This window comes from Pan paniscus, chromosome 3 (genome assembly GCF_029289425.2).
Source record: "Pan paniscus chromosome 3, NHGRI_mPanPan1-v2.0_pri, whole genome shotgun sequence".
NCBI lineage: Eukaryota > Metazoa > Chordata > Mammalia > Primates > Hominidae > Pan > Pan paniscus.
Window position 1 is genome coordinate 100,789,277 of NC_073252.2, and position 21,265 is coordinate 100,810,541.

General features: G+C 37.6%; 1 protein-coding gene across 6 annotated transcripts in view; it reads right to left on the reverse strand.

Moving 5' to 3' along the window:
* Nucleotides 1-21,265, reverse strand: part of MANBA (mannosidase beta) — a 129,515-nt gene that overhangs the window by 74,185 nt on the left and 34,065 nt on the right. For 4 of the 6 annotated variants that reach the window (XM_003829957.6, XM_055111666.2, XM_055111668.2 and 1 more), the window contains 4 exons: nucleotides 20,802-20,896; nucleotides 18,087-18,192; nucleotides 17,095-17,265; nucleotides 8,603-8,726 (listed from right to left, as the gene is read on the reverse strand). In XM_003829957.6, the coding sequence (XP_003830005.3) occupies nucleotides 8,603-8,726; nucleotides 17,095-17,265; nucleotides 18,087-18,192; nucleotides 20,802-20,896 (496 nt within the window). The remainder of the gene's footprint in view (nucleotides 1-8,602; nucleotides 8,727-17,094; nucleotides 17,266-18,086; nucleotides 18,193-20,801; nucleotides 20,897-21,265) is intronic. The other 2 variants (XM_003829958.6, XM_063603844.1) reach the window with 1 other exon arrangement.

Below are 21,265 nucleotides of genomic sequence, written 5' to 3' on the forward strand. Positions count from 1 at the left end.
TAAACCTGCAGCTACTACCACAGCTAACATCTGCCTGCATGTGCCACCTACGGGCCTGGGGACTAGTGTGCCCAGCCTGTTGCAGCCACTGTCAACACCAATGCAGACTTCTTGGAAACCAGAGGATTGTCCTGCCACTGCTACTGCCATTTCCCATGCCATACCTGCTGTCCAGGGGCCTGAAGACCCAGCCATCCAGACCAGTGGTCTACCACTGCCACTGCCAGCACCCAAGCAGGCCAGTCACCTGGAGGCCCAAGATTCATCATGCTTGGACTCACTAACACCAGTGCCAGCATCCAGCATATACTGCACTGAAGCCCAAGGACAGGCACACTCAGCCTGCTGCTGCCACCAGTGAAGTCCAAGGACTGGCCTTCTTGATGACCCCATCCCCAGCAAAACTTCACTACAGCCTCCACTAACAACTATACCCTAAGCCACTGAGGAAATCACAAACACCACTGATGTTGTTTACAGCTGAAGAAATCAAACAGAAACTATACTATTGCAAGCACTCAAAATCAAAGCAAAAGTGCCCTACCCAAACAATACCACAGATACATCTTCAGGAAAACTTCCTCCCCTATAAAAGAGAATTCAAAAAAATTAGAAGAAGTGGTTGTTATACCAGATGCATGGATATAAACATGAGGACACAAGAAACATGCAAAAGCAAGGAAATATGACACTTTCAAAGGAACACAATAATTATCCAACAACAGATTCCAATAAAATGTATGAAATCCCATATAAAGAATTCAAAATAAGGAAATTAAAGACATTCATTGAGATGCAAGATAACTCAGAAAAAAAAAGAAATCAGAAAAACAATTCAGGGTATCAATAAGAAATTTACAAAACAGACAGATATAATAAAAAAGAACCAAACATAAATTCTGGAACTGAAGAATTTGTTGAATGAAATACAAAATACATTTGAAAGCTTCAACAATAACTAGAGAAAGCAGAAGAAAGAATTTCAGAACTTGAGGACAGATTTTTGGAAGTAAACCAGTCAAACAAAACTTTTTTAAAAGAATAAAAAAGATTGACAAAAGACTACATGACATATGGAATACCATAAAGTGACTAAATATTCTAATTTTCATTGTGCCAGAAAGCAAACAGAAAATTACAAAGAGAGAAAACCTATTTAACAAAATAATAGCTGAAAACTTCCCAAGTCTGGCAAGAGATTTAATATCTAGATAAAAAAATCTCAGAGATTCCCAAACAGATCCATTCAATAAGGCCTTCTCCATGGCACATTGCAGTCAAACTGTCAAAAGTCAAAGACAAAGAGAGAATTCTAAAATCAGCGAGAGAAAAGCACCTAGTTACTTATAAGGAAACCCTCATCACACTAACAGCAGATCAGATTTTTCAGCAAAAACATCACAGGCCAGGAAAAAATGGAATGATATATTCAAAGTGCTGAAAGAGAACAGCTCCCAGCCAAGGATGCCATACCCAGCAAATTTATCCTTCATAAATATAGGACAAATCATCTTTCTAAGACAAGCAAAAGCTGAGGGAATTCATCACCACTAGACCAGACCTACAAGAAATGGTTAAGGGAGTTCTACATATGGAAGTGAAAAGATAATATCTACCATCATGAAAATACATAAAAGCATAAAACCACTGGTTGAGTAATCACAAATAAGGATCATAAAGGACCCAAATGTTAACACTACAGAAAAACACCAAACCACAGTGATAAACAATAATAGAAAGAAAAAAAGGTATACAAAACAACCAGAAGTCAATTAATAAAATGACTTAATTAATTTTATTAATTAAGTATAATTAATAAAATATATGAGGAATAAGCCCTCATATATCAATAATAACCTTGAGGGTAAATGAATTAAACTTTCCACTTAAAAGATATAAATTGACTGACAGGATTTTTTAAAAACATGACCAAACTATATGCTGCCTACAGGTAGCTCAACTCACCCCTAAAGACATACATGGACTGAAAGTAAAGGAATGGAAAAATACATTCCATGCAAATGGAAATAAAAATGAGCAGGCATAGCTATATCAACATCAAATAAAACAAAGTTTAAGTCAAAAAACAGTAAAAACAGACAAAAAAGGTCACTGTATCATGATAAAATGATCAAATCCACAAGAGAATATAATAATTCTACACATATCTGCACCCAACTTGGGAGCACCCAGATTCATGAAGCAAATATTACCAAATCTAAAGAAAGATAGATTCCAATACAATAATAGTGGAGGATTTCAACATCTTACTCTCAGCATTACGCAGATCATCTAGACAAAAAATTAACAAAGAAACACTGTATTTAAGCTGCACTTTAGACCAAATGAACCTAATACACATTTAAAAAATATATTACAGCTACAAAATGCACATTCTTCTCATTAGCACATAGCATATTCTCAAGGATAGATAATACGTTAGGCAAAAAAATGACTCAACAAGTTTTTAAAAATTAAAATCATATCAAGTCTTTCCAGACCACAACAGAATAAAACTAGAAATCAATAACAAGAGGAACTTTGGAACCTGCACAAGCACATGGAAATTAAACATGCTCTGAAATGACAATTGGGTCAAGAAAGAAATTAAGGAGGTAATAAAAAACGTCTTGAAACAGATAAAAATTGAAGCACAACATATCAAAACCTATGGAATACAGCAAAAGCAGTGCTAAGAGGGAAGTTTATAGCAACAGATACTTACATCCAAAAAGTAGAAAGATTTCAAATAAACAACCTAACAATGCTCCTCAAGGAACTAGAAAAACAAGAACAAACTCAATCCAAAATTAGAAGAAGAAAAGTGATAATAATGATCAGAGCAGAACTCAATGAAATAGAGACAAAAAAAACAGCAAAGGATCAATGAAATGAAAAGTTTGTTTTTTGAAAACAAGATTGATAAACCCCTATGTAGACTAATCAAGGAGAAGACCCAAATAAACAAAATCAGAAAGCTGTATTTTAGACCAAATGAACCTAATACACGTTTACAAAATATACTAATATTTTGTATATTATTATATACAAAATATATATATATGAGAAATGAGAAAGGATACATTACAACTGATACTACAGAAACACAACAGATCACCAGAGACTATTATGAATGATACACTAACAAACTGAAAAACATAGAGGAAATAGGTAAATTCCTGGACACATACAACCTGCCAATACTGACTGACAAAAAAATAGAGGCCAGGCGCAGTGGCTCATGTAATTCCAACACTTTGGGAGGCCAAGGCAGGAGGATTGCTTAAGAACAGGAGTTGGAAACCAGCCTGGGCAACATAGCAAGGCCCTGTCAGGAAGGAAAGGAAAAGAAAGGAAAGGAGGGAGAGAGGGAGGAAAAAGGAAAAGGCAAGGCAAGGCAGAAAAGGAAAGGAAAGGAAAAAAGAAAGGAAGAAAGAAAGAGAGAGAGAGAGAGAAAGAAAAGAAAGGAAGGAAGGAAGGAAGGAAGAAAAGAAAAGAAAAAGAAAGGAAGGAAGGAAGGAAGGAAAGAAAGAAAGAAAGAGAGAGAGAGAAAGGAAGGAAGGAAGGAAGGAAGGAAGGAAGGAAGGAAACAGTGAACCTGAACGACTAATAATAAGTAGCAAGACTGAATCAGCAATAAAATCTTCCAACAGAAAAAAATCCAGGACTGGATGCCTTCACTGCCAAATTTTACCAAAGTTACAATGAAGAACTAATACCAATTCCACACAAACTATTCCAAAAATTGAAGAGTAGATAATTCTCTCTAACTCGTTCTAGAGGTCAGCATCACGCTAATATCAAAACCACACAGAGAGGCAACAAGAAATAAAAAAGGAAAGAAAAGAAAATAAAGAAAACTATAGCTCAATATCCCTGATTAGCATGGATCCAAAGATCCTCAACAAAATCCTAGCAAACCAACTCCAACAGTATATCAAAAAGATAATATACCATGAGCAAGTAGAATTTATCCCAGGGATGCAAGGATCTTACATTTGCACAAATCAATAAACGTGATACATCACATCAACAGAATGAAAGACAGAAAACAGATGATCATCTCAACAGATGCAGAAAAAGCATTTAATAAAATTCAATATCCCTTCATGATAAAAACTATGAACAAATTAGTCATAGAAGGAGCATACCTCAACATAATAAAAGCCATATATAAAAACCCAGAGCTAACATCACACCAAATGAGGAGGAGCTGAAAGTCTTTCCTCTAAGAACTAGAATGGGAAAAAGATGCCCACGTTCACCACTCCTATCCAATAAAGTGCTGGAAGTCCTATCCAGGGCAATAAAGCAAGAGAAAAACATAAAAGGTACCAAATTGGAAAAGAGGAAGTAAAATTATTCCTCTTTGCAGATGACATGCTCTTACATCTGCAAAAACTTGGAAGATTCATAAAAAAATTCTTAGATCTGATAAATAAATTCAGCAAATTTGTAGGACACAAAGTCAACATACAAAAATTAGTAGTGTTTCTACACATCAATGATGAACTAGCTGAGAAAGAAATCAAGAAGGCAATCCCATTTACAATAGCTACAAAAAATAAAATACCTAGGAATAAATGTAACCAAAAAGGTGAAAGACCTCTACAAGGAAAACTACAAACGTCTGATGAAATAAATTGAAGAGGTCACACAAACAAATCGAAAAACATCCCATGCTCATGGGTTGGAAGAATTAATATCATTAAAATGACCACCATACTACCCAAAGCAATCTACAGAGTCAATGCAATCACTATCAAAATACCAAAGTCACTTTTTACAGAAATAGAAAAAAAATCCTACAATTCATATGGAACCAAAAAAGAGCTCAAACAACCAAAGCAATCCTGAGTCAAAAGAAGGCATCACACTACCTGAAAACAGACACATAAACCAAAGGAACAGAGTGTAAACCCCAGAAATAAATCCACTTATTAATAACTAACTGATTTTTCACAAAGGCATCTTGGTCAGAGAACATGCATTGGAGAAAGAATACCCTCTTCAATCCTCTTCAATAAATGGTGCGGGGAAAATTGGATAACCATAAGCAGAAAAATGAAACTGGACTCTTATCTCTCACCATAAATAAAAATCAACTCAAGATGGATTAAAGACTTAAACATAAGACCTGAAACAATAAAACTACTAGAAGAAAACATACGAGAAGCATTTCAAGACATCGATCTAGACAAAGATTTTTATAGCTAAGACCTCAAAAGCAAAGATAACAAACATAAACATAGACAAATAGTACTATATGAAACTAGAAAGCTTCTTCACAGCAAAGGAAGCATTCAACAGAACGTAGAGACAACTTGTTGAATGGGAGAAAATATTTGCAGACTATTCATTTGACAAGGTACTAATATCTGGAATACACAAGGAACTCAATTGAACAGTAAAAAAGCAAATAACCCCATTTAAAATTGGGCAAAGGACATGAATAGACATTTCTCTAAAGAAGACATACAAATGGCCAACAGGTATATGCACAAATGGTCAACATCACTAATCATCAGGGAACTGTAAATCAAAACCACAAATACTATCTTACTCCAGTTAGAATGACTATTACTGAAAAGACAAAAAATAATAGATGCTGGAGAGGATGCAGAGAAGAGGAAAGAAACATTTATACACGGTTGTGGGAATATGAGTGAGTACAGCCACAATGGAAATACTATATTTCTCAAGAAACTAATAGTAGAGCCATTACCATACAATCCAAGAATCCCACTAATAGGTAACTATCCACAGAAAAAGAAATCAGTATAACAAAAAGATACTTGCACCCCATGTTTACTGCAGCACTATTCACAATAGCAAAGATATAGAATCAACCTAAGTGTCCATCAACAGATGAATGGATAAAAAAGAATAAAATCATGTCTTCCACAGCAACATGGATGGAACTGGAGGTCATTATGTTAAGTGAAATTAGACAGAGAAAGACAAATTTTGCATCTTGCCACTCACATGTCGGAGGTAAAAATGTTGATCTCATGGAGGTAGAGAGTGAAATAATAGAGACCAGAGGCTAGGAGGGGTATATGAGTGGCAGAGAGGAATGAAGAAAGGCTGATGAATGGGTACAAGCATGCATTTAAATAGAAGGAATAAGTTCTATGTTTGACAGCATAATAGTGTGACTATACTTAACAACATGTATTGTATATTTCAAAATAGCTAGAAGAGAGGACTTGAAATATTCCCAACATAGAGAAATGATAAATACTAGAGGTGATAGATACCCAAATTACCTTGACTTGATCATTACACATTCTATGCATGTAACAAAATACCACACATACCCCATAAATATGTACAAATATTACGTGTCAATTTAAAAAATGTATTTAACCTTCACCAATGTAGTTGAGAGGAGAAACTGTTTACACTGAATCTAAATTGAATTTTAAGCATCATTTAAATTAATTCATATAAAATTCATTCAGTCACTAGTGACTAATAAAGTGAACTCTAATAACTCAGGAAGAAATGTTTAGTTTCATATTCAAATTGTAAATTAAACCAGAGCAGTATTATTCAAATTTTTTTCAGGCATCAGGGTACCCAGAGCTTATAATGCATTTTGCAGACCACCCAAAATACTGATTAAGCTTCAAAATAAATAAATAACTTTTTGCTAAATCGGACCACTTTTTTTTTTTTTTAAACAGCATCTCGCTCCATCACCCAGGCTGGAGTGCAGTGGTACAATCACAACTCACAGCAGCTCTACCTCCTGAGCTCAAGCGATCCTGCCACCTCAGCCTCTCGAGTAGCTGGGACTACAGGTGAACGCCACCAGGCCTGGCTAATTTTTGTATTTTTTGTATTTTTTGTCAGAGATAGGATTTTGCCATGTTGCCCAGGTTGGTCTCTAACTCTTAGGCTCAGGGAATCCACCCACTTTGGCCTCCCAAAGTGCTGGAATTACAGGCATGAGCCACTGCGCTCAGCTCAGACCACTTCTCACACCAGATTCTGTTATTTATACCTGAGAAAACGTATGGGTGGTAACATGGGATGAAGGGAGATTAAACCATTATTTGATTTTAGTAGCGAAAATCTTTAGTTGGATTACACCTCAGAAGAATAGTTTGGGAAGCACTAAACTAGAGAATTATAAGCACAGCCACATTTACATGTGCAATTTAAATTAGATCTTTTAATGCCTTTTTAAAGTTTAAAAATACCAACAGCACCAAATAACCTCCTCAAATCTAAGCATCTATCATTTGCTTTCATCTTCTGCCTTCAGAAAATACAGATTTGGCTCAATTGAATAGCAAGCTAAGGTCACCAGGGCTCTCAAGATAACAGAACTCTTGAACTGACACACCACATTCTGTCTTACTGATTTCATCTAGTTAGGCCTCCGTGTGATTACACTGAGCATTGCATGCTCTCATTTAAGATCTCACTTGCCTCCATCTTCATCCTTCATTTCCCTAACTTCTCAAATCCTCACTGATCTTTGATTTTCTGGCTCTTATCTTGGAAGGTTATTTGTTTTGTTTGGTAATTGTTTGTATCTCCCCTCCCCACACATGAAGGGATCAGTGTACCTACTCTATTTCTTTTATCAAATAAACAGTGCTGAGCAAAGAAAGCAACAAATATTTAACCAGCTTTTAACTTATCCACTGACATCTGTGAGATTTCTGAGGTTCTATTTCAATGCTCCTTGATATTGAATAGTTGCTTCAACTTAAAAAGTACTATTTTTCACCTTAGAAATATTTCTTTTGGCCAGGCGCAGTGGCTTACGCCTGTAATCCCAGCACTTTGGGAGGCTGAGGCGGGCAGATCACCTGAGGTCAGGAGTTCGAGACTGGCCAATATGGAGAAACCCCATCTCTACTAAAAATACAAAATTAGCTGGGTGTGGTGGCACATGCCTGTAATCACAGCTACTCAGGAGGCTGAGGCAGGAAATCGCTTGAACCCGGGAGGCAGAGGCTGCAGTGAGCCAAGATTGCGCCACTGCACTCCAGGCTGGGCAACAAGAGTGAAACTCCATCTCAAAAAAAAAAAAAAAAAGAAAGAAAAGAAAAGAAATCTTTCTTTTGCCATGTTTACCTTCCAGTTTATTTTTAACTCTTCACAAGGCTGTTGTGTCAGGGCCCTTGTGTCAGGGCCCTCAGAGTAGTTAGTGCTCCGGGTTATGAAGAAAATGTACAGAGACAGAAAGCCAGTCTAACGGTGTGAGCAAAGCAAGAATTTGACACTAAAAGTGACTACAGAGGCAGCAAAAAGGAGCATCAGCCAGCAGGCCCAGTTCTTTCAAGAAAGAATACTTACCTCAGGAAAACTTGGAGCTGCTCTTCCATTTTATTTTTTCCTTTTTCTGTAAAATATGCTAAAAGATACCTACCTACATATCTGCTTTATATTGTCAATTTTCATGTAAAATCAGTTTGTACCTATTTTTTACTTTTATAAATTGATTGTACCACAATCAATTTCTAAATCTCTGAAATTCTAAATTCTAAATCTCTGAAAAACATACCTCTGTATTTCAATTATAAACCCAATTTTTATAACAAGAAGACTCAAAAAGAAAAAAAAATCACATCTTTCAGCTTACCATATATTGGGGAAAATGTGAAGTAGTTCAGGTGACAAATATTATAGGCTTCAATTCTAACATCTTTCCAGATTCCCTGGGTAGGAAAGGAAGGCCCCCAGTCCCAACTAAAGGAACATTGCTCCTGCAATTTCAAGGAGAAAAAGAAGATATATTCTGATTATGGTGAAATGTAAACATTATGAAAAACATTTTCTTTAAAAATGTTACATATGTGTATATAAGTTTGCTATGGCAGCCATAACAAAGTATCACAAACTAAGTGGTTTAAACAATGGAAATGTATTTTCTCACAGTGAAGTCCAAGATCAAGCTATCAGCAGGTTTGGTTCCTCCTGAAGCCGATCTCCTCTGTTTGCACTGTGTCCTCACATGGTCTTTTTCTGTGCTAGGCATCCCTGATGTCTCTCTCCATTGTCCAAATGTCCCCTTCTTAAAAGGACACTAGTTGTATTGGAATAGGGCCCACCCTAACTGCCTCATTTTATCTTAATCACCCCTTAAAGACCTTCTCCAAATATGATTACATTCTGAGATACCAGGGGTTAGGACTTCAACATATGAATTTGGGGGGACCACAAGTTAGTGCAAAACTGTGTGTGTGCCCCCCAACCACCATACACAGCCTCTGAGGTGGCCCACAATGATCCCCCCTTTGAAGTGACCTAGTGAATGACTTCTAACCACCAGCATATAGCAGAAATGATGTGATTTTATTAATTAGGTTATAAGAGACTAAGCCTTGAATTTTGAGTACTCTCTCATGCCCTCTCTTGGCCAAGAGGGAAGCCAGCCTCTGTGTCATGGGGCAGCTCTGCGGAGAGACCCATATGGGCAATCTGAGGTCTGCCAATAACTACAAGTGAGCTCAGAAACAGACTCTTCAGCCTTGAGTCAACTTGAGCCAAGCCTTGAGACAACTGCAGCCGTGGCTGACAGCTTGACTATAACCTCACGAGAGACCTTAAGCCAGAGGCACCCAGCTGAGCCACACTCAACTCAGATTCCTAACTAACAGAAGCTACCATAATAAATGTTTTGTTTATGTTATTTTTTAGAAATCAGAAAACCTATAGTCCACATATTTTCTTTTTTTAACTTTTAAGTTCAGGGGTACAAGCGCAGGTTTGTTATATAGGTAAACTTGTGTCACGGGGGTTTGTCATAGAGATTATTTCATCATCCAGCTATTAAGCAGGATTAATAACTAATTAAGTACCCATTAGTTATTTTTCCTGATCTTCTCTCTCCTCCCACCCTCCACCTTCCGGCAGGCCCCAGGGTGTGTTGTTCCCCTCTATGTGTCCATGTGTTCTCACCAATAAATGTTGTTTTAAGCTGATAAGTTTTGGCATAATTTGTTACATCACAATAGATAACTAATACAATATCCAACATATCCAATATATCTATGTTGCACGTAACCTATGAAACAGATAAATTTGGCAGAAATGTTCTAAGAACATAAAATCTATGAAGAGTTGTACATTTATTCTTCAAATGCTTACTACATTGAAGCAACTCAATAGTTCCTCTTTAAATTTCTCTATAATATCTCTGAACCTAACCATTGTATTTAAATCTAATAGCTACAAAGAATATTGTGCTTACATGTAATAATTAAAAAGAATGAGGAGGCCGGGCGCAGTGGCTCACGCATGTAATATCAACACTTTGGGAGGCCGAGGCGGGTGGATCATCTGAGGTTGGGAGTTCAAGACCAGCCTGACCAACATGGAGAAACCCCGTCTCTACTAAAAATACAAAATTAGTCGGGTGTGGTGGTGTACGCCTGTAATCCCAGCTACTCAAGAGGCTCAGGCAGGAGAATCGCTTGAACCCGGGAGGCGGAGGTTATGGTGAGTTGAGATCGCACCACTGCACTCCAGCCTGGGCAACAAGAGTGAAACTCAGTCTCAAAAAAAAAAAAAAAAAAAAGAATGAGGAAACATATTGAAAGACAAACACTTATAAATAGGTTTTAAAAAGCTCTGGCTAAACTTGCCAAACTCAGGTATGAATTCAGAAGTCCTTGTTTCTGAATGTGAAGCCCAAAAGCAATCAGTTCGATCTTTAGCCCCTGACACAGGTGGCCAAGGCAGACATTTTATCCAATCTTATTTGACCTGGGTACCTGTCTCTCCCTTGATGACACTCAACTTCCATATTAAGTTACAGAGTTCAAATTCAAAAATAAGAAATAATTCTGTAAAATAAATCCCTTTCACACAGAATGTTTTCTAATTTCTACTTCTTAAAAGAAAAAAATATTTTCAGAACAGTTAATTAAAATGTGTAAAGCTATAAGTTCAGCTTTTAAAAAGGAATAAGTTTGGGTCATACATTTTATGGGGGGAAAAAAAGTAACAAGCACCAGAGGAAATACTAAAATCCTTCTAGATGGAGTCATTTGTGAAATAGAACCTGAAGATTTGGCCAAACTGTTGTCATTTGGGTATTATTTCCTTAGCTCTGTACTCACCTAAGATAGAGACAAATTTGTTTTTACTATGGAGAAAAACAAAGAACTAAAGTTACTTTATAGCATCCACATCTGTCTAAATTTACCACTTAAGCACCAGATTCTCATATTCAGAATGAAAACCATCTTGGGGACATTTATGGGAGAATTTTAGTATCTATTTGTAATTTTTTCATTGGAGATAGGGAAAAGAAGGAGAGCAAAATAATCAACATCTTATGAGGGAGACTATTTTCCCCATTAAGAGCTACAAATCACTCTTAACCTCTTCAAGAAGTATTTATGAAGTGCCTTCTATGTTTCAGGCTGGGAGTACTTCAATATACACAACAGACGCAGCTCTTCTGCTTATAACGCTCACAGTCAAGCACGAAATTCAAGCATTGAATAAATAATTACAAGTATAATGAGTTTTACAATGGAAATAGGCAGGGAACATACAGTGAGAGGTTGAGGAGGATGGGTATCAAGATGAGTTTTCCTGAAAAAAAAAAAAAAAGACCCTGAAGGGTGAGTACCATTTATCCACTGTAAGCAGGCAAATGGCAAGCAGGAACTTTTTTTTTTTTTTTGAGATGTCTCACTCTGTCACCCAGGCTGGAGTATAGTGACACAATCTTGGCTCACTGCAGCCTCAACCTCCAGGCTCCTCCCACCTCAGCCTCCTGAGTGGCAGGGACTACAGGCTAATTTTTGTATTTTTTTTTAGACTTGGGGTTTTGTCATGTTGTCCAAGCTGATCTTAAGCTCCTGAACTCAAGTGATCCACCTGCCTTGGCCTGCCAAAGTGCTGGGATTACAGTCATGAGTCACTGTGCTGGCCCAGAAGCACTCCTTTCAGAAGGAACAGCATGTGCAAAGGTCTGGAGGTGCAGGACAGTATGATGCATTCCAGAAGCTGAAGAGAGAACAATGGGAAGAGGCAGGGAGACGACTGGAGAAGTGAGCATGGGCCAGACAGAGCTAAGACCCATGGACACTGGCCTAAAGGCAATGAGAAGCTGTTGAAGAGTTTGAAGAAAAGCAGTGCTGTGATCATTTTTTTTCTGAAAAGACCATTCTAGCTGCTCTGTAAATGATTAACTAGAGGAAGGCAAGTGAAGTTTCAGGGATGCCAGTTAGGCAACCAGGCAATATTTCATGCAAGGCATGACTGAACTCAAGACATAGTGGCAGAAATGAAATGTGAACAGACTGAAGAGCTATTAAAGAGGTACTATTCACATCATCAAGAGGACTAAGCAATAGATTGGAAGAGAGAAAAAGGAGATAAACGTGTCAAGAAAAACTCAAGTTTCTGGCTTGAGCACCTGTTGTGGATAGTATTCCATTCAGCAAGAGACAGAACCCTGGGAGAAGGACTTAAATCACAAGTGCGGCGTGGCGCATACTGAGCTTTAGGTCCCTGTGAATCAGACAAGTGATGATGCTAAATAAGCATCTGAATGTAAGGTCTGGAATTGAAGAAAAGTTGGACGGAAGACACAATATTGGGAGACAATGGCAAATAGATTTGTTATGGAAGAAATGAAAAATGAGATGGCCTAGAGAGGGTATAAAATGAGAAAAGAGTCTAGAACAGAGAAAGGCCCTATAATATAACTTTTAGGAGTACAAGGATGTGGATAAAGAGACTTACAAGGAACGGCCAGAGATGTAAACGGAAAACAAGGAAGATGGCATCAAACATTGGTAAGAGGGTAGCAGAAGTGATGAGTCCCACTATCCATTCTGGACAGAAAAGGAAGCAGAGACAATAGGGGACTTAGTTTGCTACAGGGAAAGTGGAGGTTCAAAGAACTGGTGAAAGAGAGTATCAGGGGAACCAGCCCCCAATATTTCAACATAGGTTCTTTTCTATTTTCCCTAAGTGTCGGCCAGTCTGAGAAATAAACAGAAAGAGTACAAAGAGAGAAATTTTACAGCTGGGCCTCTGGGGATGACATCACATATTGGTAGGACCGTGATGACGACCCCAAGCCACAAAACCAGCAAGTTTTTATTAGGGATTTTAACAGGGGAAGGGGTGTACAAACAGGGAGTAAGTCACAAAGATCACATGCTTCAAAGGGCAATAAAGATCACAAGGCAAGGCAAAATTAGAATTACTGATGAGGGTCTATGTCCTGCTGTGCAAACATTGTCTTGATAAGCATCTTAACAGGAAACAGGGTTCGAGAGCAGAGAATCAGTCTGACTAGAATTTACCAGGCTGGAATTTCCCAATCCTAGTAAGCCTGAGGGTACTGCAGGAGACCAGGGTGTATTTCAGTCCTTATCTCAACCACATAAGACAGACACTGCCAGGGTGGCGTCTACAGACCTACCCCCAGGAATGCATTCCTTCCCCAGGGTTACTCCTTGCTGGGAAAAGAATTCAGCGATATTTCTCCTACTTGCACATCCGTTTATAGGCTTTCTGCAAGAAGATAAATATGGCTCTATTCTGCCTGACCCCACAGGCAGTCAGACGTTATGGTTATCTTCCCTTCTTCCCTGAAAATCGCTGTTATTCTGTTCTTTTTCAGGGTGCACTGATCATATTGTTCAAACACACATTTTACAATCAGATTTCATATTGTTCAAACACACATGTTCTACAATCAATTTGTACAATAGTGGTCCTGAGGTGATGTACAGTCTCAGTTTATGAAGATAACAGGATTAAGAGATTAAAGTAAAGACCCCACTAACTTCATATAACCTAAGCTGAGCATCTTGTTCATTACCTGAAATTATAGTAATAAGCCTCCAAAATAGATATCACCACTCTACTTTTTGAATGGTTGTATAGCACTTTACAACATGCAAAGTGCATTTACATTGTTATTTCACTATATCTTCATATCAGGGATTAGCTCCATGTACAAATGATGGGCATACCTCAAGTTATTCTATGTTCACAAAGCCAGAATTCAGACCCAAGACTCTTCACTTGGTCTCCAACTCAGGTGTCTTCCCACTGGACCATGTCAATCTAGTCAGAAATACCTAGATGCAACTTGCAATTGTTCTGGAAGTCTACCCAGAGGTTAGTGTCCAAAACATTGTGATAGCAGAAAACTGGATATGATTCCTGATGTTAGTGACAAAGGGCTATGTTCTATCTAGATAACTTGAGAGTATGTTTTAAATGCCACAAATTGAATAGAGGGTGGAGCAAAATAGCATATGGATATATGTATAACATTTATATTATCTTTATTGATGACTTGAAAAGTAACTTTTCACATTAGGATCCAGGATAGTTTCAGTTTTGATAAAGGTTAAAAATGGAAGGGGAAGCCAGCACAGTAGCTCACGCCTGTAATCCCAGCACTTTGGGAGGCCAAGGTGGGTGGATCACCTGAGGTCAGGAGTTCATGAGCAGCCTGGCCAACATGGTGAAACCCCATCTCTACTAAAACTACAAAAATTAGCCGGGCATGGTGGCAGGCGCCTGTAGTCCTAGCTACTTGGGAGGCTGAGGCAAAAGAATGGCGTGAACCCAGGAGGCGGAGCTTGCAGTGAGCTGAGATTGTGCCACTGCACTCCAGCCTGGGCAACAGAGCAAGACTCAGTCTCAAAAAAAAAAAAATACAAAAATTAGCCGGGCATGGTGGCAGGCGCCTGTAATCCCAGCTACTCGGGAGGCTGAGGCAGGAGAATCACTTGAACCTGGGAGGCAGAGGTTGCAGTGAGCCGAGGTCATGCCACTGCACTCCAGCCTGGGCAACAGAGTGAGACTCCATCTCAAAAAAAAAAAAAAAAAAAAAAAAGGAAGGGGAGAGGGAAAAAGTACAACCTCTAGCATTTAAACCACTGTGTCATTGGAAGCCAAAGGCAAAAGAATCAAAAGATAAATCTTATCCAGACTTATAAGCAGACAAATATTCCATGGAATACTTGACTACTGAAAATTGTCAAAGCAATACTCTAAGGCTGTTATTACAGTAATTTGAACAAATGGTCAATGGGTCATTGACACAAGTTTAGGTAGGTTGAATCAAACAGGAGGAGGTATAATTTTAATCCTAGTACTTATATTAAGGAAACATAATTTAATAGTAAATCAATCCAGCTGAAAAAGAGCCACTTAATTTAATTAGAACATATTAGCTAATGTAACAGTTCTACCTAAAGAGTATTGGGAAAATATGTTTAGTATCTTCACAATGAGCCCAATCATTACATTTGTTGTTAAAACTAAATTTCATGGCTCACGCCTGTAATCCCAACACTTTGGGAGGCCGAGGCGGGTGGATCACCTGAAGTCAGGAGTTCAAGAGCAGCCTGGCCAACATGGCGAAACTCCATCTCTACTAAAAATTAAAAAATTAGCCAAGTGTGGCGGTGCATGCGTGGAATCCCAGCTACTCAGGGGGCTGAGGCAAGAGAATTGTTTTAACACGGGAGGCGGAGGTTGCAGTGAGCCGAGATCTCGCTACTGCACTCTAGCTTGAGCAACAGAGCAAGACTCCATCTCAAATAAATAAATAAATAAATAAATAAATTCAATCCATCAAAAAATTAAAAATAGAATTACCATATGATCCAACCATACCATTTCTGGGAATATATCCAAAAGAACTGAAAGAAGGGTCATGTAAAGATATTTGTACACCCATGTTCATAGCAGCATTATTCACAATAGTCAAAAGGTGGAAGCAACCTAAATGTCCGTCAACGGATGAATGGATAAACAAAATGTGGTATATGCATAGAATGGTATGTTATTCAGCCTTAAAATGTAAAGAAATTCTCTCACATGCTACAACATGGATGAATCATGAGGAAATTATGCTAAGTGAAATAAGTCAGTCACAAAAAGACAAATACTGTATGATTCCACTTACATAAGATTTCTAGGGGAATCAAACACATAGAAAAGAGTAGAATGGGCCAAGCATGGTGGCTCACACCTGTAATCCCGGCACTTTGGGAGGCCAAAGTGGGCAGATTGCTTGAGCCTTAGAGTTAGAGACCAGCCTGGGCAACATGGCAAAATCCTGTCTCTACAAAAAAAATACACAAATTATCTGGGCATGGTGGTGTTCGCCTGTAGTCCTAGCTACTCAAGAGACCTAGGTGGGAGCATCGCTTGAGCCCAGAAGGTGGAGGCTGTGGTGAGTTGTGATCGCACCACTGTACTCCAGCCTGGGCGACAGAGTGTGACCCAGTCTCAAAAAAAAAAAAAAAAAAAAAAGAGAAAGAAAAGAAAAGAGTAGAATGCTAGTTGCAAGGGGCTGGGGAGAAGGAAATGGAGAGCTATTGTTTAAACAATAATGGGTATAATATAATATAATGGGTAATGGGTAGAGTTTCAGTTTTGCAAGGTGAGAAAGCTCTGTGGTTACTTAATGTAAATATACTTAACACTACTAAACTGTACACTTAAAAATTATTAAAGTGATAAATTTTATGTACAGTTTATACAATTCAAATTTTTAAAATATGAAGTAAAATGAAATAAACATTAAAAAACCAAATGTCACATAGAATACTGATTCAATCACGTAGTAAAATAGATCCAAGTCCTCTTAGACTGGAATCATACTCTAAGAAAAATAATTACTTTTGTGGACTTTGTTATCTTTTTGTTAGATTTTATGAGAACCTGACAGTAAGATGCAAGAACATATCATCAAATATACTAATATTTGCAGAGGGCTTCCTAGAAACAAGAATCACTAATACATTTTCACAATCTGGTGAAAAGTTTGATAAACTTAAATGTTAAAAAAATAATTTGTAAAGTTCCATTATCAGCCACATATTTTTCTTTTCCTTTCTTTTTCTGTTACCTAAGTTCTGAACACGCTTCAGGAAGAAAACTTAGAAAAAGATAAAGATTCTCCACAATATTTCAAATAATCTTTTGGTTCTTATTTCAAATTTTCAAACCCCACTAAGGGATCAGGAAAGAGATTCCTAACTTCTGAAATGCCATGGGAGTCTTCAAATAAGCATTTCATATGCCAGCACACCCCGTCCTCAAAAATAAAACCTGACCTGTTTGAGAGACCATTACCTTCCGAACAAAGTTGACATGGCATTCACCCTTCTGCACAAGTGGAGGGCAGTCTGGGGGAACCTGGTAGCGAGTGTGAGCTTTGCTCTGCTGTGCTGCATACAACACCGCTGACTGGAAACGCAGCTCAATGGAGTTCACGTCCCTGACCACGTTGGTAATATCAAAGCTCTAAGTTAAAGGGAACAATCAGACAAACCCATGATGTGGAAGTAGTCTTGTGTGTAAAATTTTAGATAAAGGCATTTTGTATGAAAGACACATAATATAACGCCGATCTAGGTTTAGCCTCCTTGCAGGAGGGAACACTTCTCTGAAACACTGTAGTATCTATCACTTAGTTGCCCACTTTTAGTTAAAACTAAGCATATTTTCCTACCCAATCCAAGTTTCTAGGCTTCTCCTTCTATTTTTCCTGGCAAAATGATGGTCCTAGGGAAATGGATAGAGCAAAAAATAACTTTAGCTCTGGAATGTCTGCTCTGTCTACTTATACGTGGCCTTGAACTGCCAAGGGTTTCCTAGACACTTCATGACAACCTGCCTCTCCGGTATGAACAGCATGCATTTCTAAGTAATGAGTTATTTTTGTTTTGAAAAGTCTACCTTTGAAAGGAAAGGAAGATCAGCATATAATCTCTTAATATAACTATTCCAGAAAGGAAATGACATTTTATTTTAAAATCATTTGTCCAATGAAACTGTATCAGCAGAGGAGGGATTGGCATGTTTTGAACACTTCCTATGTGCCAAGAACTTGCCAACATTTTATACAATTAGCTTACTAAATCCCCACACTAACCCCATGGGGTTTGTAAGGTTTCCATTATTCCACAAATGTGGCAACTGAGAAATCAAGTAACTCATCCAGTGCTTTAATGAGCTCATATTTGTCACATGGCCAATTATGCATTTACTTTTCTCTACTCACAAAAGCAATTAACATAAACACACATAAATTTTTTTTTAACCTAATGTCATTATATACTTACATATCTATTGAACATATTGTCTGTTTCCCCAATAGTGACTTCATTGAACAGGATTTTTGAAACTGTATCCACTCCCTCAAGAATCAAATTTACTTTTTGCCATTTGCTAAAAAAAAGAAAAGATTTTTAAAACAAGATGTGTAAAGCATTAACTTAGATAAGTCTCTTTTTTATTATTTAAGGCCTAAAGAAATAAATATTCCACAAAAAATATATGTTCTTAAAAGGCAGTTTCCAGTGACATTTTCAGAAGTACTGCTTTAAAACATACTTACGTCCTTTGAGTGATCCAGCTTATCTTTCTCTATAATGTATCAATAAATCACCATAAAACCAAGAGCACAACTTATAATTTCCAAATATATTGACTTTTTCTAGTTAATACTTCAGAAAGCTATTATGAGAACCAAGTTAGGCCGGGAGCAGTGGCTCACGCCTGTAATCCCAGCACTTTGGGAAGCCTAGGCAGGCAGATCACCTGAGGTCAGGAGTTCGAGACCATCCTGGCCAACATGGCGAAACCCTGTCTCTACTAAAATTACAAAAAACTAGCCAGGCGTGGTGGTGGGTGCCTGTAATCCAAGCTACTAGGGAGGCTGAGGCAGGAGAATCACTTGAACCCAGGAGGCGGAGGTTGCAGTGAGTGGATATCCCACCACTGCACTTGCAAGATTCCGTCTCAAAAAAAAAAAAAAAATGAGAACCAAGTTAAATAATAGACATAAAACGTTCTCACAAACTACATTTACTGACCCTGTCTAAGAGAACACGTTAGAAAACTATCATCTATAAGTGAATATTATGCACCCAGCACTCTGCTAAGCCTTACAGGAAACTATAACAGTGCCTGTACTTAAGGAGTCTGCAATCTGGTTGGCATTTGGTGGCTGGCTGGCAATATTGTTGAACAACTACAAGTGCTATCAGAGTTTATCTCATAAGAAAAGATTTCAAAATGGAAACAAGAACTTAATGAAGAGAAGAATAAATAAAATGTGTTGTATTCATACAATAAAATACTATTCAACAATAAAAAGGAATGAAGTACTGATACATGCTACAACATGGATGAACTTTGAAAACATTATTATGCTAAGTGAAAGAGGCGGTCACAAAGGCCCACATATTGTATGATTCCATTTATATGAGGTATCCAGAACAAGGAAATCCAGAGGGACAGAAAGTAAATTAGTGGTTCCTAGGGCTGGGGTAAGAATTCAGGGGCAGGAGGAGTGGGCAATGGGAAATGACTGCTAATGGGTGTAACTTTTTGTGGGGGGATGAGGAAAATGTTCTAAAATTGATTGTGGTGATGGTTTTGTAACTGTAAGTATACTAAAAACCATTGAATTATATACCTTAAATGACTGAATTGTACAATATGTTAATTATATATCAATAAAGTATTTTTTTTAAAACTAGGTAGAAATGACTGGGTGGAGGCATTTCTACTCCCCTTATACCCTTTGCTCTTTGCAGGAACCCCTTACCCCTGCAAAGAGCAAAACCAAAACAAGGAAGTGCTGACAGCATGAATTACTTTTAGGTAATTGACTCATATGTGTAATTTGGGCTGGGGAGCTAAGGAGGAAAAAGCTGGACAAATCCGAGGGGCAGAGAGGTGTGGGCAGTGTTACAGGGACAGACATTTTTCAGCTGTATTTTCACAGACAAGTGAGAAGTTTATACTTGATTTGCCAAGTAAAATAGACACTTGCTATTCTTGAACGAATACCTATCTTGGCACAATCAATATTCGGGATGATTAATCTAATGTTTCTAAATTGAAAAGATTGGAGAATAAAAGAACAAAGCAAGAAATTTGATTAGGCAGCTTTGGCCTCTTTCCTGGCACTCTTCTAGGCAAAGATGGAAAGATGGAAATGAGATGGAAGGGGCCAAACCAAGAGAAATGTTAAACAAAAATTTGCAAGACCCAGAACAGACTGAACACAGGAAGATGAAGAAAAGATGTAATAAGCCCAAAGCACCTTAGACATAGATTGGAAAATGGTGTTACATTAAGAAAAACAATGAAGCTGTTACAATATAAAGTTAGTTTTAAGGGGGAAAATCAATTGGATATGTTGAGTTCAAGGTGAAATAGAACCATTATGAAAGATATTCTAAATATTATCTGTAAATAAAAGCCTGGAGCACAGCAGTAACTCCATGATATTGATAACAATATTCTGGCCTTTTCCCCCCTTTAAAAGACTAGTAAATAATTACCAAAAAAAAAAAATCACATAAAAGGGACAGAAGGATTTTTTTTTTTCATTTAGCAGTAGTGTGTACCTTTGGGTAACATTCTACCTCATATGGAAATATTTGCTTATAATAACAGAACATTACTGAAAACAGTATCTGTGCTTCACCTCCTGGCTTCACCACATAGTATAGGTCAAGGTCATAGTCTCAATGGCTGGTTAGCACTACATAGGGCATAACCACTGGAAAAATGACTCCATAAGACACAATTCGGTGACTGTTGATTAGTAGCACCATCCTCATATACAAAACAAAACATAAATAATATATTCACTTTTATAGTACAAGGCTTTCATCTTACTTAACTCTCAGATATGTAACCTAAACAAACAAAACAAAACATACAAACAAAAAAACAAACAAACAAAACACAACATTTTTGCCCAGATAGAAAAAGAAGAAAAGTTCAAATAATAATAAAAATACACCCACAAACATACATACCTAATTTCAAAGGGGATTTTAAATTCTTTGCTATAGGTCCAGTTATCCAAAGAGACCCATCTGTAGTTAAGGTCATTAAATCTGTAGTAAGAATCCTGTTGATACAAGGTAAAAATTATGGTAGATGGTTAAATATGCACAAATAAATTAATAAAACAAACATAAAATAAATTATTAACAACAGCTATTTATCACCTAAAAATTAATGAACTTTTAGCCTAGTAGTACAAAGAGGGGACAGATCGTTAATACTGAAAAATGTGAAGGGAAAATTCCAACAAATTACCTGAAATGAAATAATTCTCTGAGATATAAATAATACAGCTTCATTATCAAAGAAAATTGGTGGACATTAAGATTGGCTTCCCCTTGGAGACAGGGTTTCACCATGTTGGCCAAGCTGGTCTCAAACTCCTGACCTCAAGTGATCCACCTACCTCAGCCTCCCAAAGTGCTAGGATTAC